The following is a 24,429-nucleotide window of genomic DNA, read 5'->3' as shown; positions in this document are numbered from 1 at the left end:
TTGATATGATTCTAGTTTCCTTGATATGATTCTAGTTTCCTTGATATGACTCTCTATGAGTCTTGAGTTTCCTTGATATGAGTCTAGTTTCCTTGATATGATTCTAGTTTCCTTGATATGACTCTCTATGAGTCTTGAGTTTCCTTGATATGAGTCTAGTTTCCTTGATATGATTCTAGTTTCCTTGATATGACTCTCTATGAGTCTTGAGTTTCCTTGATATGAGTCTAGTTTCCTTGATATGATTCTAGTTTCCTTGATATGACTCTCTCTGAGTCTTGAGTTTCCTTGATATGAGTCTAGTTTCCTTGATATGATTCTAGTTTCCTTGATATGACTCTATGAGTCTTGAGTTTCCTTGATATGAGTCTAGTTTCCTTGATATGATTCTAGTTTAACAGCATCACAATGAGGCTGACATCAGCAGCTAATGAAAGTTGATATATTCACTGAACCATTACCACGGAGATTCAGCTATCTCCTTGATGGGACGCTCTGGAGTGCATCGTCATTGTCATATATACCCACGCTGACCTGCATTTCTCTGGCTGTACTCAACCTTGTAGTAATTAGGGTGAATATGGATATATATACCCTGGGACATACCTTTCTGTATACCACCTTGGGACATATCCTTCTGTATACCACCCTGGGACATACCTTTCTGTATACCACCCTGGGACATACCTTTGCATATACCACCCTGGGACATACCTTTGCATATACAACCGTGGGACATACCTGTCTGTAGACCACCCTCGCTATTTCCCACCCCTCTCAATGTCTCACCCTGGGACATGCCTTTGATCTATACCCTTCTGTATACCACGCAGAGTCATATCCTTCTGTATGTCACCCAGGGTGATAGCCTTTTGTATGTCACCCTGGGTCATATCCTTCTGTATGTCACCCTGGGTCATAGCCTTTTGTATGTCACCCTGGGTCATAGCCTTCTGTATGTCGCCGAAGGGTGATAGCCTTTTGTATGTCACCCTGGGTCATATCCTTCTGTATGTCACCGAAGGGTGATAGCCTTTTGTATGTCACCCTGGGTCATATCCTTCTGTATGTCACCGAAGGGTGATAGCCTTTTGTATGTCATCCTGGGTCATAGCCTTCTGTATGTCACCCTGGGTGATAGCCTTTTGTATGTCACCCTGGGTCATAGCCTTCTGTATGTCACCCTGGGTCATAGCCTTCTGTATGTCACCGAAGGGTGATAGCCTTTTGTATGTCACCCTGGGTCATATCCTTCTGTATGTCACCGAAGGGTGATAGCCTTTTGTATGTCACCCTGGGTCATATCCTTCTGTATGTCACCGAGGGTGATAGCCTTTTGTGTGTCATCCTGGGTCATAGCCTTCTGTGTGTCACCCTGGGTCATAGCCTTTTGTATGTCACCCTGGGTCATTGCCTTCTGTATGTCACCCTGGGTCATTGCCTTCTGTATGTCACCCTGGGTCATAGCCTTCTGTATGTCACCCAGGGTGATAGCCTTCTGTATGTCATCCTGGGTCATAGCCTTCTGTATGTCACCCTGGGCCATAGCCTTCTGTATGTCACCCTGGGTCATAGCCTTCTGTATGTCACCCAGGGTGATAGCCTTCTGTATGTCACCCTGGGTCATTGCCTTCTGTATGTCACCCTGGGCCATAGCCTTCTGTATGTCACCCTGGGTCATAGCCTTTTGTATGTCACCCTGGGTCATTGCCTTCTGTCTGTCACCCTGGGTCATAGCCTTCTGTATGTCACCCTGGGTCATAGCCTTTTGTATGTCACCCTGGGTCATAGCCTTTGTATGTCACCCTGGGTCATTGCCTTCTGTATGTCACCCTGGGTCATAGCCTTTTGTATGTCACCCTGGGTCATAGCCTTCTGTATGTCACCCTGGGTCATAGCCTTTTGTATGTCACCCTGGGTCATTGCCTTCTGTATGTCACCCTGGGTCATAGCCTTTTGTATGTCACCCAGGATGATAGCCTTCTGTATGTCATCCTGGGTCATAGCCTTTTGTATGTCACCCTGGGTCATAGCCTTCTGTATGTCACCCTGGGTCATAGCCTTTTGTATGTCACCCTGGGTCATAGCCTTCTGTATGTCACCGAAGGGTGATAGCCTTTTGTATGTCACCCTGGGTCATATCCTTCTGTATGTCACCGAAGGGTGATAGCCTTTTGTATGTCATCCTGGGTCATAGCCTTCTGTATGTCACCCTGGGTGATAGCCTTTTGTATGTCACCCTGGGTCATAGCCTTCTGTATGTCACCCTGGGTCATAGCCTTCTGTATGTCACCGAAGGGTGATAGCCTTTTGTATGTCACCCTGGGTCATATCCTTCTGTATGTCACCGAAGGGTGATAGCCTTTTGTGTGTCATCCTGGGTCATAGCCTTCTGTGTGTCACCCTGGGTCATAGCCTTTTGTATGTCACCCTGGGTCATTGCCTTCTGTATGTCACCCTGGGTCATTGCCTTCTGTATGTCACCCTGGGTCATAGCCTTCTGTATGTCACCCAGGGTGATAGCCTTCTGTATGTCATCCTGGGACATAGCCTTCTGTATGTCACCCTGGGCCATAGCCTTCTGTATGTCACCCTGGGTCATAGCCTTTGTATGTCACCCTGGGTCATTGCCTTCTGTCTGTCACCCTGGGTCATAGCCTTCTGTATGTCACCCTGGGTCATAGCCTTTTGTATGTCACCCTGGGTCATAGCCTTTTGTATGTCACCCTGGGTCATTGCCTTCTGTATGTCACCCTGGGTCATAGCCTTTTGTATGTCACCCTGGGTGATAGCCTTTTGTATGTCACCCTGGGTCATAGCCTTCTGTATGTCACCCTGGGTCATAGCCTTTTGTATGTCACCCTGGGTCATAGCCTTCTGTATGTCACCCTGGGTCATAGCCTTCTGTATGTCACCCAGGATGATAGCCTTCTGTATGTCATCCTGGGTCATAGCCTTTTGTATGTCACCCTGGGTCATAGCCTTCTGTATGTCACCCTGGGTCATAGCCTTTTGTATGTCACCCTGGGTCATAGCCTTCTGTATGTCACCCTGGGTCATAGCCTTCTGTATGACACCCTGGGTCATATCCTTCTGTATGTCACCCACAATAATATCCTTCTGTATACCACCCTGGGACATATCTTTCTGTATACCACCCTGGGACATATCCTTCTGTATACCACCCTTGGACATACCTTTCGGTATACCACCCTGGGACAAACCCTTCTAAATTTTATCCTTGATCACAACTCTCTGTATATTAACGTGGGACATTTAGATCCACGTACCATCCTCATACAGTCTACCATCCCATAAACAAACCATACATCACTGTCAACCACAAAGTTATCAAACCCTCCCTGAGCACACCTTTCACAAAGTCACAAGACGTTATACCCTTATCAATAGTCAGGTTGAACAAGTTCCTTTCAGTAGCGGCTCCCATTTCATATAGTATCTGACACTGTTAGTATCAGGTATCAAGCAAAGAAACGTCTACCCCACATCTAGCAAGATTTGGACTGGACGTCCAGGAGATCACTAAAGAGTACATGAGATGCTGTTTACAATGCAGTACACAATGTAGATTTCAAAATCTGACAACACCCTCGAAATGTCAAATTTCCAAAGCCTGTTCCATGTGAGTTGAGTTGGGCTTTACGTCACATCGGCATTATTCCAGCCATATAGTGACGAGTCTGTACACGGTGACATTTACACTATGACAAGATAACTGTCAACATGTCAGAAAGCGACTTTTCATTAGGACCAGAATAAATACATGTCAAACAAAACTCAGACATAAATATACACAAAAATATGAGAACAGAAATATATGTTGATACCATTTATACAACACATGTCAACTATTGTAGACAAAACCCCAATGAAAACAGTAATATAAGTTATAAACAGTATATCCAATCCTTGTCAACTATTCATCGTTAATTTAAAGGCATACTTAAATGTAGACAAAACCCAAAGAAAACAGTAATATATATTATAAACAGTATATCCAACCCTTGTCAACTATTCATCTTTAGGCAGACGTAAAATGTAGACAAAACCCCAATGAAAACAATAATATTTGTTGGAAAAAGTTTCGGCAACCCTTGTCAACTTGTCATCTTTAATGTAAACATCCACCGTAGACATATTCCTTGCACACACATACATTACGTATAACCTGTCAGTATTGCAGACTTGCACCACCCAGCTACCTCATAACAACCTGGCCAACCCCTCGTAACACCTGGTCAGCCAACCCTGTCCACATGCTGCCCGTTAACATTTGAATTCAACTGACCATTGTTTCGGAGGCCACATGGTATACTTACTTGTCACTTGGGAGATGACTGCCGGTACACATATTCCAAACACTGTTACGAAAATCCATCCAAACCATTCCAACAGCACCATATTTTGTGTCCACCCTACACCCTCCCTTCTCCCATAGCGTGAAGGACAGGTTACCACAAGCCTGATTCAACTAAACCTACATTCTCAGTCTGGCTTGTTTGGGATCCCCTGGGACAGACCCATCTTACCCTAGGGGGTGCAGGTTGGGAAACTTCCATCTAGGATCAGTCTACTTCTTTGTAGGGATTTACGGCCTGGTCCTTTGTGGTATAAGCATTCTATTGTACTTCTGAGCCAATATATCAATTAAGTTAATGACTTGTGACCTAATTTGATGAAGTTGTAATTTGGGCACCCATGGCCTTCCCCCCTGTGACCTCTGACCTACTCTGCTCCTCGCCTCAGTTAAGTGGGACAGGCTGAAGATACCTGATATCTCTGTGCCTGTCTTGGGCATCGTAGAGATGAGCCGACTCCGAAAAATAGCAGGCCGAAAAATTCAAATCCTCCATTTACCCATACACTCAGCCATTCTTCAATAAGCTACTGAATTGTAAAATTAAAATTGAACACATTGTACCAGGTATATTTTATTTTGTTACTTTGAGATTTTTTGACTTGCGTAAATTTCAGTATTGATTGTAAGCGATGATAGCATTAAATGTCCCAGCTACCAAATTTATAAACTTCTCAAAGATAAAACAAGCCCACAATAAATAATAATTTAATTCCTCTCAAATTAATTAGGATAGTAACTTGAAAAAAAAAGCTCATTTATGAAATACCTCTGAACAAAATTTTAAAAAGCAGTTTATCACTTTTATCCAATTTTTTTGTTTACATTTTCGGTTTATTGCTATCAAACATAACCTAAAGTGATATATACTATTGAATTTCTAATAATATTGAACAGAAACAGTTAATTAAAAACTGAGCAACATGCACTTTTGAATCATTTTATTATTGAAATAATCTTAAAAAATACTAAAAACTGGAAAATAAGAAACGATTCTTAAATCCAACTGAGACCAAAACATTTACTTATGTATTGACATAAGTTAATATATGTCATTTATGTCAGTTTCTCTAATCACATGTTATCATGTACTAATTTCTATATCCCACCCCAAGATCAGTTATCACATATATTCAAACAACCTTGACATTCCTCCCATCTGCCAGCACTGACCGACATGGGCACATCCTGGAGCCTGACTGTCTCCAATATACACCTGTAATTAACACCTGGCTGCACTGACACTTACCATAAAGTGAGGTAATTAGCACCTGGCGGGCTACCAAATGTGTCACCCTTCCCTTGTAGATAGCCTCTACTATACCTTACCATGTCACTGTTAACTGGCTATAGCAATATAATCAGTGCATGTGTTTTATCATGATAATATATATTACCGCCACTGCTTGTGAGTGTATATCTTTTATCAACTAAACTCACTCACTCACTCACTCACTCACTATATCATGACGATATATATTACCATCACTGCATGTACACTGAGTACTGCTGACAATGAAATAAGTTTTGTCTTTGTTTTATCGTGAACTCCAAACAAAGAGCCTTTGAGAGACAAATTGTGAAAGAATTGAGTGAGCGAGTTTAGTTTTACGCCACTTTTAGCAATATTCCCGCAATATCATGGCAGGGGACACTAGAAATGGGCTTCACCCATGGCACCAAGTGGGGAATCAAACCTGGGTCTTCAGCGTGATGAGCAAACGCTTTAACCGCTAGGCTAATCCAGTACCCATTGAAAGAAAGAAATTTTGTAAAAAGATTGGAATTGTTTTTAATTATTATTGAATATTAACATTTTATTCAATGTAACTGAAATGCTACTAGAAAATGATGTATTTGTATACAACCCTAGGATATACATTCTGTACAGGCTATCACATTGTACAGGGTGCATAGCAACAAGGTGTCCAGACTAGACAGGGCCTGGACTAGCAAGGTGTCCAGAATAAACAGGGCCTAGACTAGCAAGTGTGTCGAAACCAGACAGGGCCTAGACTAGCAAGGTGTTCAGACTAGACAGGGCCTAGATTAGCTACGTTTCCAGACTAGACAGGGCCTAAACTAGCAAGGTTTCCAGACTAGACAGGGCCTAGACTAGCAAGGTTTCCAGACTAGACAGGGCCTAAACTAGCAAGGTTTCCAGACTAGACAGGGCCTAGACTAGCAAGTTTTCCAGAATAGACAGGGCCTAGACTAGCAAGGTGTCCAGACTAGACAGGGACTAGACTAGCTAGGTTTCCAGAATAGACAGGGCCTAGACTAGCAAGGTTTCCAGACAAGACAGGGCCTAGACTATCAAGGTTTTCAGACTAAAGAGGGCCAAGACTAGACAGGGTTCCCATTGTTGCAACCATCAGGCCAACCAACCACACCAAGTATGCATAAACTAGTTGCATGAAATATTTGATCAGAACTATTTGTGAGGTTGCATGTCCAGCATATTTCAGTGACCTGACCCTGATTTCTCGAAACAAACTTAAGTCTGAGTTTTGACTCAAGTTAGAGTTTTTACCCAAATTTGAGAAAACGCAGGGAAATACATTTCCCAGAATGAACTGAAATCGACATCAAACTCAAACATGGTAGACAATTTGCGTTTGGTGGATAGATTACTCAAGTTGTTTGGGCTTCTTTATTTAAAAAATGCAGTTGAGTTAAAAATTCAGCTGTTTTAAATTGTCAAACTCAGTTTGAAATTTGAGCAAAAACTTAAGTTTGTTTCAAGAAATCGGGGCCAGGCCTCTGTGTTCCCTGTTCATCCGTTCCCTACATTATAGCAGATCATCCCCTATTGCCATGACTTGAAATGTTCAGGTGCCGTGACAGTGTTAAACAGCATCAGAACCAACACACCATCAATCACTACAACAGAATACATTTTGGCATCATCAAACATAAACACAACATAGAGTTTACTTTCTCCTTTATCAATTTGACAAGTCTTTACTGAAACATGTTCCCCTTCACTGATCTGACAGAAGGGTTTCATTCTCTCAACAACCCCAGTCAAACTCTTCACCAGAGTTAGACTAAGGCTTAGTCTCTGAATATATATAATTTTGATAGTAACAAACAAGCCCATTTAAATTGAAAAGGAGCCCTAGGGAGACCTGAGATTCAGAACCTGGGGAAATCTAGACTTGCTTCGTTTAGGGCTTTAGCACTACAGGGAAGGTAGTCTGTCTCACAGTCCCTGAACCACATTAATTTCCCTACTGCCAAGCCCTCTCTGCAGTGCTACAGCCCTAAATAAAGCAAGGCTAGATTTCCTCAGGTTCTGAATCTCTGGTCTCCCTAGGGCTCCTTTTCAATATAAATGGGCTTGTTTGTTACTATCAAAATTATATATATTCAGAGACTAAGCCTGAGTCTACAGGGAAGGCTAGGCTGTAGGGAAAATAATGTGGTTCAGGGACTGTGAGACAGACTACACCAGAGTGTATGTATGTCCATAATATTTGGCAAGTCAAGGTTACTGCAATTTTCTAAAATGAAGAACGTCTCTTGGCTTCTTTTAGTAATATTTTATTACGTTACTTCAAGAACTGGTATATACAGTGGACTCTGTCAATACCGGCCTCTCTTAACACCGGCACTCTGTCTACATCGGCACAAAGTTTCAGTCCCGGCAGAAATGCACGTTATTATCATTTAGAAACTTCTGTAAACTTCGGCATCTGTCTATTCAGGATATCGGCATTGTTTTTCAGTCCCAACGAACACGTTGTTATGAAAACGAATCTGTAAAAACCGGCACATGAGAGACGGCGTAACCCTTTGATGTAATTAGGTCCAAATGATGTAACAACACAATTCGCTGTGACTCCCGAGATTATTCAGAAACGGGAAGTGTTAATCAGTATCTTGTTAATCAGTGAGTGTACCTACCACTTACATAGAGTAATTAATACATGTAGTGGGCAGTTTGACTGTAAAAACAAGCAAGTGTTTACATGTTGTTGATTCGCGGGTATTGACTCCCCAGGTTATTCAGAAACGGGAAGTGTTAATCAGTATCTTGTTAATCAGTGAGTGGTACGTAACACTTACCCTGAGTAATTAATACATGTAGTGGGCAGTTTGACTGTATAAACAAGCAAGTGCTTACATTTTGTTGATTCGCGGGTATTGACTCCCGAGATTATTCAGAAACGGGAAGTGTCAATCAGTTTCTTGTTAATTAGTGAGTGGCACGTGTCACTTACATAGAGGCTTAATCGCTTTGATGGCGGGTATCGTTCGAAAGCTCTGAACATCAACAATATCACTGTACTCTTGCCGAGAGTATTTTCACATTTGTAAGAAGCGATTTTATTGGATAAAGATTGGTTTCTAACGACGCTTTTCACTACACTCTGCTTATAAGGGTCGTGGATTGGTCAAAATCAGACACGCGACCTAAGCAGCCAATCATATTATGGAAATGGATACCGTCCTCGTAAACGAAAAGTTTAAGATTAAGACGAAAGTTTGTGGGTAAAATAATGCTATTCTGAACATATTAAGAAAGACATCGCTACCTATACGTAAATTATGAAACGTATTGGACATATCGCGTAGCTAGGTTATGGCCTATGACAAAAATGCTTCATGCATATATTTTCACATTAAGCATCGTGGTCCGGGCGGCCAAGACGGAGGCGGTGAAAGCCGAGATGTAACTTGATAGTGACTTGACTTACATTGCATGATCGCACAAAAGTATGGAAATAGTAATTTTATATGTACGTTTGACAACTTTTATGAATGTTATTGTTGATTTCAATTTATTTAATGATTTCCTCGATGTTTGAAACATCGTTACTTTGCTCTTTGACAATGCTATTGTAGACCCGCCAGCGAAGCATAAACAAGAATCGTTGTTTTCAATAACATTGCGAAAAATAGTTTATAATTTTAATTCTGCCGATAATATATGATCAGTTGAAATTTAATAAGAGATTTCAGACATTTTTATTTGATTCAAACAACATGAATGTGCATTCAGACACTGCCTTGTTTCTTATTCAAACATCTTGTTAATGCTAAAGTGACAGTCGACAGCGAACTTCCGTGTGCGCAGGCGTCATAAGCGAACCTAGCTAAACCGGCACTCTGTCAAAACCGGCATTTTTATTTGGTCCCAACTGATGCCGGTATTGACAGAGTACACTGTAGTTTGTAATATATGTTCATTTCAGGCACACAATGCCAGTCTCATCTTCCCCAGCAGATTACAGTTTGGTCCATAGTTTTTCCATTATTCACAGTATTGAACAACAATGTTAAATATAAAACAAAGAAATCACCAGGAAATGTTCCAAGGCATTCCTTTCCCATAAAAGCTGCAAATATCCCTCTTAATCGCCCTGTATGTCACTCTCAGCTACGGCTGTCAATGTCCCTACCCTCTCAGTGTAACACCTTCTCAATGTTATATGCTCTCAATGTCCCATCCCTCTCTAAATAACGGTGTGCGGTAAAAAAGTACCGGAAAAAAGTCCTGAATTTGCGTAGGAAAAAAGTCCTATTTTGAAGAAGGAATTTTTGAACAAAACATATTTTTTAGTGTTTCCTTGTTTTTCATAGCGTTTATTGACGTGTATCATCAGGCAACAAACTTGGCTTTTCGACTTGCATGTTTGGTGTACATAGACCCATCCAAGACTAGCCTCAAACCACCCTTGTCGGTCTGAGTAACCTCCATGGTGGAATCGTTACTGATGTTGTACTGGTATATTTATACCTTACACTACAAACTGAAACCAGTCTAGTTCTTATCAATCAGAGGAAACACTGACTTACAATGTAATCAACCAAAATCACAACATAATCAGTGAAAAAAAAAAAAAAAGGATAAAAGATCATTTTATCTATTTAACAACCCATATGAGTAAGTTATCAATGATTTTATTAAATCTTTGACATCAAAGTTGATGAATAAATAGGTTTCTATTACAAGAGGACTTTTTTTCCCGGAGAACTATTTTTCCCGGTACTTTTTTACCGCAGACATTTTTTTCCCCGAGGACTTTTTTTTCCTACAATCTACACCCTCTCAATGTCCACCACAACATTCTCATAATTCAGAAATCCCCTCCCAATGCCCAATACACCCATCCACCATTTCTACCCAAAGCCTACCTACTCTCAAAACTCAACTTACTTTTCTTCATATGTTACTATATCATCATCATCCTCACCCCAAACCCCTCCCAATGCAGCACCACATCCACCCTTAGATGCTCCACCCCCATCTCCATCCCACCCTCAACGATTCAAAATGAAACACAAACTATCCATTGATATCCACAAGCGAGGTCTGCTGATTCGAAGTATTGGCTTTACAGTACTACAAGGAGGTACAAAGCTCACGATATATCAGTTTAGAGAGTCAGTTCAGAATTTACGTTGCCTCTGTAATATTTCAGGCCATATAGCACCGAGACCAAATTTACACATATACGTAAGTCTCCCCAGTTAAGAACTCCTCGTCACATTACAGAGAAACCTGTCTAAACCGGCACCCCATGGGACCGAAATAAAATGCCGGTTAGGACAGGGTGCTGGATTAGACAGTGACAATCATTTTCCAACATTATCTAGCGTACCTAGAGGATTACAGTATAATTAGCGTATTGGATTATGGGTCCTTGATTGGACTGCTCATACCCATGCCGGTTTAGACAGTGTTAATTACAGTTAAAATTGCTTGTTGGGACCGGAAAGTCGTGCCGGAATACGGAATAGACAGGTGCCAGATTAGACAATGCTTTAATGATCATAATATCATTGTAAAATGGCGGGACCAACATTTTATGCCGGTTTTGACAGTGTGCCAGATTAGACAGGTGCCGGTGTTGGCAGGTTTCACTGTATATACAATACACTACATTACAAGATGCATTGACGTAAACGTATGACAACAACTGTTCAAGAGCCCATTTCAGCAGATGCTCACATTTCCTGATTGGCTGTAAACAGCAGAATCTACACTGATCCTCCCAGCTTATGTTTCCCCCTATAATATCCAATCTTTGCTGTCTGAAATTTGAAAACAAATGCTCGAGGGTTGTGATTTACCTGTATAAAGAAACCGAATGTGAACTGATGAACTAACAGCACTGTATGAGATACTAATCATATTGCTTAGATATTCTCAGGCTACATATTGTATAACTTCCATATTCTCAGGCTACATATTGTATAACTTCCATATTCTCAGGCTACGCATTGTATAACTTCCATATTCTCAGGATACATATTGTATAACTTCCATATTCTCAGGCTACGCATTGCATAAGTTCCATATTATCAGGATACATATTGTATAACTTCCATATTATCAGGATACATATTGTATAACTTCCATATTATCAGGATACGTATTGTATAACTTCCATATTATCAGGATACATATTGTACAACTTCCATATTATCAGGCTACGCATTGTATAACTTCCATATTTTTAGGATACATATTGTATCACCTCCCTATTCTCAGATACATATTGTATCACCTCCATATTCTCAGATACATATTGTATCACCTCCCTATTCTCAGGATACATATTGTATCACCTCCATATTCTCAGGATACTTATTGTATCACCTCTATATTATCAGGATACATATTGCATCACCTCCATATTCTCAGGATACATATTGTATCACCTCCATATTCTCAGGATACTTATCGCACTGCCACCAAATTATCAGGATACATATCATATCGTATTATAACTGCACACCTCTGTAGAACAGGCATGAAATTTAAACAGACATTAAGGATTTAATTTTTAACATGTTTTGTTCATCTACCACAAAATAAAAGTAAATAATCCCTCCCCCACTGCAGACCGACCCATGGGTTATGACCTCTCCGTCACCTTGTAACACTACCCCTAGTCCCCTCCCCCCTCCATGATCTGTCTGCCATTATCCAGGGGTGGCTCCAACAGACTTCACCCTACAGCTATTGTCCTCTCTGTTTACATTCAGCCAATTACTTTTCATAGGCCCATAAAGAACAGCACTGTATAGCGTTGTCAATGTTTAGAGAAGAATAACTTTGGTTTGTTTTACAAAAGGGAGACTGGTTACAATCACAATGATGTTTGAGAAACATATCAGCTAACAAGCTCAGATCTGATAGGGGAAATTGGCATTCACGATACCTGATTTAGACACAAAATGTCCACAAATGAAATTATTTGTTCAAATTTCATTTAAAAATATGTTCATGAAGAATACCGTTTCAGCAAATTGGTGGCCAACTGACAAATAAAAGTATTCAAACACTGCATCCCAGGGACTCAGTGCAACTTTTGTCAACTGAAGAATGTAAATCAGTCAACAGTCAGTGCTAACACAGGTCAACAAGGGTTAACATGGACTATGCACTGGTCAACAAGGGTTAACATGGCCTATGCACTGGTCAACAAAGGTTAACATGGCCTATGCACTGGTCAACAAGGGTTAACATGGACTATGTACTGGTCAACAAGGGTTAACATGGACTATGCACTGGTCAACAAGGGTTAACATGGACTATGCACTGTCAACAAGGGTTAACATGGACTATGCACTGGTCAACAAGGGTTAACATGGACTATGCACTGGTCAACAAAGGTTAACATGGACTATGCACTGGTCAACAAGGGTTAACATGGACTATGCACTGGTCAACAAGGGTTAACATGGAATATGCACTGATAACAAAGGTTAACATGGACTATGCACTGTCAACAAGGGTTAACATGAGCTATGCACTGGTCAAAAAAGGTTAACATGGACTATGCACTGGTCAACAAAGGTTAACATGAGCTATGCACTGGTCAACAAAGGTTAACATGGACTATGCACTGGTCAACAAGGGTTAACATGGACTATGCACTGGTCAACAAAGGTTAACATGAGCTATGCACTGGTCAACAAAGGTTAACATGGACTATGCACTGGTCAACAAAGGTTAACATGAGCTATGCACTGGTCAACAGAGGTTAACATGGGCTATGCACTGGTCAAAAAAGGTTAACATGGACTATGCACTGGTCAACAAAGGTTAACATGAGCTATGCACTGGTCAACAAAGGTTAACATGGACTATGCACTGGTCAACAAGGGTTAACATGGACTATGCACTGGTCAACAAGGGTTAACATGGACTATGCACTGGTCAAAAAAGGTTAACATGGACTATGCACTGGTCAACAAAGGTTAACATGAGCTATGCACTGGTCAACAAAGGTTAACATGGACTATGCACTGGTCAACAAGGGTTAACATGGACTATGCACTGGTCAACAAGGGTTAACATGGAATATGCACTGTCAACAAAGGTTAACATGGACTATGCACTGTCAACAAGGGTTAACATGAGCTATGCACTGGTCAACAAAGGTTAACATGGACTATGCACTGGTCAACAAAGGTTAACATGAGCTATGCACTGGTCAACAGAGGTTAACATGGGCTATGCACTGGTCAAAAAAGGTTAACATGGACTATGCACTGGTCAACAAAGGTTAACATGAGCTATGCACTGGTCAACAAAGGTTAACATGGACTATGCACTGGTCAACAAGGGTTAACATGAACTATGCACTGGTCAACAAGGGTTAACATGGACTATGCACTGGTCAAAAAAGGTTAACATGGACTATGCACTGGTCAACAAAGGTTAACATGAGCTATGCACTGGTCAACAAAGGTTAACATGGACTATGCACTGGTCAACAAGGGTTAACATGGACTATGCACTGGTCAACAAGGGTTAACATGGAATATGCACTGTCAACAAAGGTTAACATGGACTATGCACTGTCAACAAGGGTTAACATGAGCTATGCACTGGTCAAAAAAGGTTAACATGGACTATGCACTGGTCAACAAGGGTTAACATGAGCTATGCACTGGTCAACAAAGGTTAACATGGACTATGCACTGGTCAACAAGGGTTAACATGGACTATGCACTGGTCAACAAGGGTTAACATGGACTATGCACTGGTCAACAAGGGTTAACATGGAATATGCACTGTCAACAAAGGTTAACATGGACTATGCACTGTCAACAAGGGTTAACATGAGCTATGCACTGGTCAACAAGGGTTAACATGGACTATGCACTGGTCAACAAGGGTTAACATGGCCTATGCACTGGTCAACAAAGGTTAACATGGACTATGCACTGGTCAACAAGGGTTAACATGGAATATGCACTGTCAACAAAGGTTAACATGGACTATGCACTGGTCAACAAGGGTTAACATGGACTATGCACTGGTCAACAAGGGTTCGTCACGGTCGACCAGGCTCCGAAATCGAATGCGACGATGTTACATGAACTCTGTTGTTGACATTCTAACTTAATCAAAGGGAGATAACTATTAACTTCCACATTTCTAACACTGGTCAACAAAGGTTAACGTGGTCAACAAGGGTTCGTCAGGGTCGACCAAGGTTTTGAAATCAACTGCAACACTGTTACACGAACTATCGTGTTGAAAGTCTAACTAAATGGAAGGTTGATAACTCTTACCTTCCACCACAAGCTTTATGAGCTGTGATATGGCCCCCACCGAGTTGCTAAACGTGCACATGTATATTCCTCCGTCGTCCCGCTGCACATTGCTGATCTTCACGTCTTTGTTCTCCACACGCACACGCAACGAATCTTGTAATGGGCGGCCATCTTTGTACCAAGTGAGGGTCGGTTTGGGCGATCCTTTCCCCCTGCAGAACAGAGTGATGGACTCGCCTCTTCGATGTTGAAGCAGTTTTCGGGAACTGGCTACTATCCTTGGCGGAGCTGGAATAAGAGGAAACGTATGAAATCATCTGTTACAGCATACAGTGTCATCAAGGCTAAACATGGCATAGCATTTAAGAGACAAATGAGAAACTCGATTCAAAAAGGAATTTCAGTTATAAAACACAATGTTCACTGAATGTAGTGTGTCTGTGTCTGTGTGTGCTTGGGTGAGTTGGTGAGTGAGTGAGTGAGTTTAGTTTTACGCTGCACTCAGCAATATTCCAGCTATATGGCGGCGGTCTGTAAATAATCAAGTCTGGACCAGACAATCCAGTGATCAACAGCATGAGCATCAACCTGCGCAATTAGGAACTGATGACATGTGTCAACCAAGTCAGCGAGCCTGACCACCCGATCCCGCTAGTCGCCTCTTACGACAAACATGGGTTACTGAAGGCTCATTCTAACCCAGACCTTGACGCGTACGTGTGTGCTTGGGGAATGTGCTGCATGTATGAGTTCAACTTATACTGGTTTCATGGTACCAGCAGGTGAGGTGCTCCAGGTTACCATGTATTAGTTCAAGTGACTGAATCCATTGTATGAAAATACTATCAGTGAGTCAGTGAGTATGGTTTACACTGCTTCTAGCAATATTCCAGCAATATCACACATTGTATCCATGTGGGGCTTCAAACCCAGGTCATCAGCGTGATGATCCAATGCTGTAACCACTAGACTACCCCACTGCCCCATCAATGATTTAATAAAAGTAGAAATTCCATGAGAATTATATCTAAAAAACCTTTGCACAACATCAGACTGAGTTGTTCATCTGTTTTGTCATTACACTGTCCAGAATGTAGATCAATGCAGTTGAGCATTATGCTCCCGTCTATGACAGCTGCTCTGCCCCTTTAACTAAACATGTCTAAATGATGCATTATGGGATAATAATGACCTATTGGTCAGTAAACGGCAGACAAACACAAGGCATTCTTGACCAATGAGAAGCCTCCAAGCTCTATTCAAGTAAGTTTCTTTGATTGACAAATGAAATGCCAAATTAGAAAATTACATTAACATCACTCAGAAAACTTCAGAAAGGTCGCGAGGATCACTAGTCGTTTTTTCAAGTGAAAAAAACATTTAACAAAAATTGTCTGTGATGGAAAGCCGTTACAAAAGCTCCACATTTTTCCAAGAAATCTAGTTACAGTAGAACCCAGCTGGAGAATCAGACGACCATCTTTGATCTTGAACACAAAGTGTAATTTTCAAGACTAGGTACAAAAGGAGCCAGCATTATCCGTGACAATCCCCGATATTCAAAGATATCTTCTGTCATTGTCAAATGTCGACTCATGATCAGATTCGATGAAGTAACATCACCATATCCTTTTTTCAAAGTAGTTTAGGTTTACAAAGGTTGAGCTTCGTAAATTGGTTTCTCACAAAAATAATAACTGGAATGGAATCAAAAGATGAACTGATGAACACAGAAATGAAATGTGGTTCTGACAGACCCGGGATCTGTAACCATGGAGATTAGCACTGTGATGATGTCAAGGTGACGACAGGCATTAGGATTAGTACCACATAAAAATCTCATACAAAGGTCACTTGAAAAAAAACCTTTAATCCTCTGGATGTTTTTATGCAAAAAACTCAAGCTTACAAAATTAAAGTTTCAATACAACTTTCTCAATACACATCACTTGATGATAGAGTTCCACACATTGCATTAAGAACGGTTTTATAGATATTACTAAACTTTTCAATGTTTCCACACTAGGGAGCTCCAAATTGCAAAATAACTTGGCAAGGGAGGTAACTCTGATGTGACTAAAATCCTGGGCAGGCGCAATGACATTTTGAGCAGGTGCAGAAATGGTCTGAAAACATATACCTGTACTTCATTTGCACATACCAGCATCAAAAGCTTAAAAAACATAATCATCTTTCTACCATCAATCTAGCTGTGTAGAGTTAATTATTATGTGGTTATTAACTCTTTAAATTCACAAATTACACCAATTTTTCATAATATACAATATTTTAATTATTTTTCCTTTTTACAAAGTTTATGGGAATATGACTGTAGTTTCTTGAAGGAGACTCATAAATGGGGTCCACAATTTGTACCACACTGGGAAATGAACCCAAGCCCTTTGCCTGAAAGGCAAACACTGTGACAACTAGGCTACCCTTTCTCTCTCTCCTAGTTTCAGTTCACTGTTGGTAAGGAGGAGTTGAAATGTGAATTGTAGGTTATTAATTTATCAGGTCGCTTATTTAAAATCTAACATTTTTTTATCTGGTAGGTTGATCCAGACAGTTATTTTTACAAAATACTTTAAAGGTCACCCACCATGTCAAATAGAATTAAAATAAAAAATGTATAAAACCTTTCCCTAAATCAATTTTCGAACAAAGTATTCATCTTGATCCGATTCCTACAACCTGCAAAGGTTAACAAGTAAGGATATGATCATGTTCAGTACAAAAGGCATTTTATTCAAGGAAGCTCTCGTAAAATATCCCCTAACATCAGCTCTATTCACTGTAAACTTCTGTGAAACCAGACCATATAACAGTCTATTACAAGCTCCCTGGTGATAACACTGCTCTTAATACGACATGGCAGAGTTGAAAACTATTCCAATCGAACTCTTGACTTTATCTTACAAATCAACAATGGATAATTATGACAGAGTTATAAGTAAGATATGACACCAGTTGTGCTGGAGAGCTGAAATAGTATCTGGAAATTACTTTCCGATCCACAAAGTGTTCGTAGCGTTACAAGGTATCATAACTATTTAGTTTATCATAGGATTATGATTCATTCGAATGATGTAGCGCTAGGAATGCTGTGTGTATCGGGTTCCTAGATCCCATCTGTCTGGGATAGTATTACAAAGATGGTGCCTAGTTTTATTGAAGTTTTAAAGTTGTTTACTTCCTAAGTCCATATATTTGGCTTTGTAAGCCACCGAGATGCGAAACTCTGACATGTAACCAGCTTGCCATGGGGACAGTGATCAGTTTCCTTTAAGTCCTGAGTTTATCACACATAAATCTGTCTGCTTTCTTACAGACGGGGTCCACTGGGAATTTCAGATAAAAGGACAAACTGCGATATACAAAACCATTGTAATCCTTTTGATGCCTTGTGTTAGCCCCAGAGGAATAAAATTACCATCCTGAGATGCTTAGAAACATTCACTTAATTCCCACCAGTCATCAGTTATCTGTCACAATCATCACCATCATCATCATCATCATCTGAAAACTGTCATATACATATTCATTGTCATTAATAGTTTTAGTCCATCGTCATAATCACCATCATCATCATCACCACCATCATCATCATCATCACCACCATCATCATCACCATCATCATCATCATCATCATCATCATCATCATCATCATCATCATCATCATCACCACCACCACCATCATCATCATCATCATCATCACCACCACCACCATCATCATCATCATCATCATCATCACCACCACCACCACCATCGTCATCATCGCCATCATCACCACCATCATCATCATCACCACCATCATCGCCATCATCATCACCACTACCATCATCACCACCATCATCGCCACCATCATCGCCATCATCATCGCCATTGCCATCATCATCATCGTCATCGTCATCAAAACTTAAATTTAATCATCCACTCAATTTGTTTCTTATGAGTATTCTCATCTTCATTATCATCATCACCACCGTCATACAGCAACAGCGACAACAACATCATCACCCAGCTGGCCAGAATACTGTGTTCAATATCTCCTTACCAGTCCTCTGTCCAATGCTAATCATCTTTGTTGTGTCTACAATGGGCAAATAATGTTTGTCTATGGGGCCTATTTCCAATGACAGTAACACAGCGGCAATGTGAAATCGGATTAAAAAGTCTTCATGTGTCTGAAAACACCTACTACATTGTCCATCCTCAATCAGCCGTCTAGACACACTGGAAGTTTTACTAACAGTGTCAAAATAGCAGTTTGAACCTTTGAGAATACTAGTGGAATAGGTTGCTTAGAGTGAGTGAGTGCTTGAATGCTTTAGAAAGTGAGTGTTTGAATGCTTGAGACAGCGAGTGCTTGAATACTTGAGTCAGTGCTTGAATGCTTGAGAAAGTCAGTGCTTGAATGTTTGAGTGAGTACTTGAATGTTTGAGACAGTGAGTGCTTGAATGTTTGAGTCAGTGCTTGAATGCTTGTGAAAGTGAGTGCTTGAATTTTTGAGTGAGTACTTGAATGTTTGAGTGAGTGCTTGAATGCTAGAGAAAGTGAGTGCTCGAATGCTTGGGAAAGTGAGTGCTTGTATTTTTTAGTCAGTGCTTGAATGCTTGAGAAAGTGAGTGCTTGAATGCTAGAGAAAGTGAGTGCTTGAATGTTTGAGTCATTGCTTGAATGCTTGAGAAAGTGAGTGCTTAAATGCTTGAGAAAGTGAGTACTTGAATGTTTGAGTGAATGAGTGCTGACAGTAATGAAAATCACAATCTCTAATTAAATTCCCTATTAATTATTCATATATATATATATCTTTCCCAGTGATATCTTTACTTAATGGGGGCGGTGGGGTAGCCAAGTGGTTAAAGCGTTTGCCCATCACGCCGAAGGCATGGGTTCGATTCCCCACATGGGTACATTGTGTGAAGCCCATTTATGGTGTCCCCCAATGTGATATTGCTGGAATATTGCTAAAAGCGATGTAAAAGCTTACTCGCTCACTCTTTACTTAGTGTTTGAGGAAAGGATAAAGGTCACAGACAAAAGACATTCACATTTCTCTGAACCCACATCATAGATATGACGCTCTCAAATCATGAACAGGGCCAATACAGGATTCAAATCACAAACAGCAGATCCTTGTACACAAGGCACACAACTCTGTAAGAGAACAGTTACACTTCATTTTTCTCTAAACCCACAACATAGATATGCAGCAGATCCTTGCACACAAGGGAGACAACTCTGTCCCATCAGGCCACACCACACTTTTAAAGTACAGCCATACTGCAGAGCTACGACCGGCATCGGAAGCGCTTCACCCAGGGAATATTGTACATGTTGCGGATATACCAGAATGATGTAAGATGCTAATGAAGTCCATGACACGGGTTTGGAAACACAAGACGACTTCTACCAGCCATCTATATACCAGGGTAAGCTGTCAGCACAGACTTGATTAACTGCGATCTCACAACTATCCATATTCAATTTCTCCACAGCTAATCACCATTCATGATGCAAATTTGAAACACTGAATTTCTACCAGACTACAATATTGTGCATTGCAAATTTCATGGAAAGAAATGTATGTTCTTACCATTTTACTTGAGAGGTTTTCTATTTTTTTCTGCTTGTTGCTAATAATGCCAGGGATTTCTATTTCCTTAAATTCAATATGCATATATGAGGTGTTGGAACATAGTATTCTTTTTCATATCTAAGATCCTGAGAATGTCCATGAATCTAATCGTGAATTCATGGAAGACACTGCATTTACACTCAGACTATATTAGAAATGCATATCAAATTAAGTCATGATAATATTTCACGCATAAAGATAGATTTACATGTGATGTTTTGCTTGTTTTTTCTACTGTGGCAGCACCACACAGCTTGATGAAGACATAACAACAGATGGTGCTTGGTTACCTGCCCCTTGAGTGATTTATATAGCGCCAAACTCCACACTAGGTATGCTCATAGGCTTAGTTTTACGCCACTTTTAGAAATATTCCAGCAATATCGCGGCAGGGGACACCAGACATGGGCTTCACACATTGTTCTCATGTCGGGAATCGAACCCGTCTTAACCACTAGGCTACCCCACTGCCCCTCAAGATGTGAGATAAAATGCGGTTTAACATCATGTTCAAGGTTGTTCCATGCATGCATATTTGTGTGACTGCTGGTATTAGTTCAAACTCCTGTTGGTTGCATAATGCCAGTTGACAAACCATGCAGCAGATTAAAATTAATATCCCACACAGACACAGGAGTGAGTGAGTTTAGTTTTATGCCGCACTCAGCAATATTCCAGCTAGATGGCGGCGGTCTGTAAATAATCGAGTCTGCACCAGACAATCCAGTGATTAACAGCATGAGCATCGATCTACGCAAATAGGATACGATAAACATGTGATAAACAAGACGTCGAACCTGACCACCAGATCCCGTTAGTCGCCACTTACGACAAGCATGGGTTACTGAAGATCAATTCTAACCCGGATCTTCACGGGTCACACAGACACAGGAGGCTGTGAGTACACAGTGCCATCTAAAACTCATTTCTATACCACATACATATATTTGGAATTACATTTCCTCAATAAATCAGGAATTCTCATATTTCTGGGTCCAATCCACCCATATTCTCAGAGAGTGGCACCTAACAGCCAGCATACAAGTGAGTGAGTGAGTGAGTTTAGTTTTATCCCCCTTTTAGCAATATTACATCAGTATCATGGCAGGGGAACACCAGACATGGCCTTCACACATTGTACCCATGTTGGAAATTGAACCAGGGTTTTCGGCATGAAGAACACTTTAACCAGTTGGCCACCCCACCGCCCGGCCAGTCAGCAATTTAACATTGACAAGTAACAACTTGAATCTGTACTTTACTGAAAAGAACATCCTAAATATCACATATGCTATATTTGTGTGAATGCTTTCGAACGTAGGTAGGCTGCCACAGGACAATGTTATCCATGGCGATATTTATAAAATATGCAGGAAGTTTGACGCTGGAAGCTTGAAACTCTGATGACTTCACATTTGTAGTTAAACAGTTCAAAACGGTTGAAAAAAGACATATAACATATCCTGTGCTAAACGCTGCAGTGAGTGCCTGATGCTGCTTCAAGTTGAGAAAATGCCATGGATGTTTTGTAGATAAGGTTCAAGACAAAACGTGTTGTCTTGAAGGCATATTTCAAGTGTGGGATTTTTTCATAATCTTTTTAATGAAATTTGCTCCAATAACACCTTAGTGACATCTTAATCATAGAGGATTTCCTACAAGCACGGGTCACAAATAATATTTTAGTCTTGGAGAAGTGAGTGAGTGAGTGGTTTCATGGCGCTATTCCAATAGCAATATTCCAGCAATATCAAGAAGGCGGAACACCAGAAATGGGCTTCACACATTGTACCCATTTGGGGAATCGAACCCACGCCTTCGGCATGATGAACCCTTAAACCGCTGGGCTACCCTATTCCAACAGCAATATTCCAGCAATATCAAGAAGGCCACACATGAATGTAGGTTTTAGTCTTAGAGGATTTCCTACAAGTATGGGGGGCGGTGGGGTAGCCTAGTGGTTAAAGCGCTGGTTCATCACGCCGAAGACCCGGGTTCGAATCCCCACATGGGTACAATGTGTGAAGCCCATTTCTGGTGTCCCCGCTGTGATGTTGCTGGAATATTGCTAAAAGCGGTATAAAACCAAACTCAGTCAGTCAGTCAGTCCTACAAGTATGGATCACAGTTTACACCTTAACCTTAGAAGGTTTCCCAGTGTACCTGGGTCCCCAGCGGTCTTTGTTTTAAGTGAATAAGGTGGACCTATTCAACCTGGGTGTCTGTTGTAAGTCCTTGAATCAGTCTACATCAGATCACCTGGGCTGAATTCTCCACCTAGACACCGTGTGTGAGTGAAGCGTCTCATCATGACAATCTCTTTAATAGGGCTATTATATTGTTAATGTGCAAAACTCTCCTCTCACTCAAGGAATGAATTGAGTCCCCACTCAACCCTCATATAATTTCCACTAATTTGTCTCTGATGGTAATTGAATAAGTGTGGACCTCGTGGGTTCCTAGACTGAGTCTAATGCAATTCAATCAGCTTCTGTTGGGTGTTTGTCTTGACAGTTACATTAACTGTGACTAACAAGCATACAGACACGAGACACGCAGACAGGGGATACAAGAGTTCACGTCCCCACACCATGCATGTACACTTCATGTACCAACACTGGACTATATCCATGATCCGCCCACGCCATGCACATAGGCTTCATGCATCCACACTAGACCATGCCCACACCCATGCACCCACACACCCGACCACACCATGACCCACACCCACACCAGACACACCCATGTTCCACACACACCAGACACACCAATCATCCACCCATGCACGCCAGTCCCACCCACACCCACCCACACACAAGACACACCCATGACCCACCCACACACCAGACACCCCATGACCCACCCCACGCGACCCACCCATGACCCAGCCACACACCAGATCCATCCACACACCAGACCACACCCATCATCCACCCACACACCAGACACACCATCCACCCATGCACCCCACCCATGACCCACCCACACACCAGACACACCCATGACCCACCCACACACCAGACACACCCATGACCCACCCACGCACGAGTCCCACCCATGATCCACCCACACCCAGATCCACCCACACACCAGACCACACCCATCATCCACCCACACCAGACACACCCCCATCATCCAGACACACCCCATGACCCACCCACACACCAGACACACCCCATGACCCACCCACGCATCGACCCACCCATGACCCAGCCACACACCAGATCCACCCCACACACCAGACCACATCCATCATCCACCCACACACATCCATGATCCACCTGCACAGAGACACACCCACCCACCCACACACCAGACAAACCCATCATCCACCCACACACCAGACCACACCCATCATCCACCCACACACCAGACAACACCCATGATCCACACACACACACACACACCACCAACATGATTCCACGGACGTCCATTACTCTGAAACATATACGCCAATGTTACCTTCAAATCTTTCACAAGCACGACAAATGGCTCTTAAAAATCCAGACATTTACTGATCACGTTCAGGACATGCTGTCTATCAATTAATTACCTTGTAACAAAGTCCAGCCATCTGGTCTTATTTACAGGTCACTTCTGACCACATACTAGATGATCAATACCGTCATCTCGATGTCTCATTGACAAATCTCGTTCACATGATATACACAAATCAAAGACAAAAATACTCTCACTATTGATTCTTTCATTTGGTGGAAATATGTCCCTGTCCAACTTTACGCTGGATGTATGTCTTGATGCAAGAAATATCACTTAAAGCAATAAATCCTGCTGTAAGTACCACAAAGACCTTTCAACCTATCAGTGTTGATGACAGTACACCACCACACACCTGACCCAGGAGCAGGTTTACCAATCCAAGCA

General features: G+C 41.4%; 1 protein-coding gene across 1 annotated transcript in view; it reads right to left on the bottom strand.

Moving 5' to 3' along the window:
* LOC124263597 (protein turtle homolog A-like) overlaps positions 1 to 24,429 on the bottom strand; it is a 422,989-nt gene that overhangs the window by 56,585 nt on the left and 341,975 nt on the right. The window contains 1 exon segment of the mRNA XM_046698249.1: positions 14,921 to 15,190. Coding sequence (XP_046554205.1) covers positions 14,921 to 15,190 — 270 coding nt within the window.

The sequence above is a fragment of the Haliotis rubra genome, unplaced genomic scaffold (assembly GCF_003918875.1).
Source record: "Haliotis rubra isolate DU_JTF1 unplaced genomic scaffold, ASM391887v1 Scf89, whole genome shotgun sequence".
Taxonomy (NCBI): Eukaryota; Metazoa; Mollusca; class Gastropoda; order Lepetellida; family Haliotidae; genus Haliotis; species Haliotis rubra.
The sequence above is the reverse complement of the archived record's forward strand: the minus strand, read 5'-3'. Positions and strand labels throughout refer to the sequence as shown.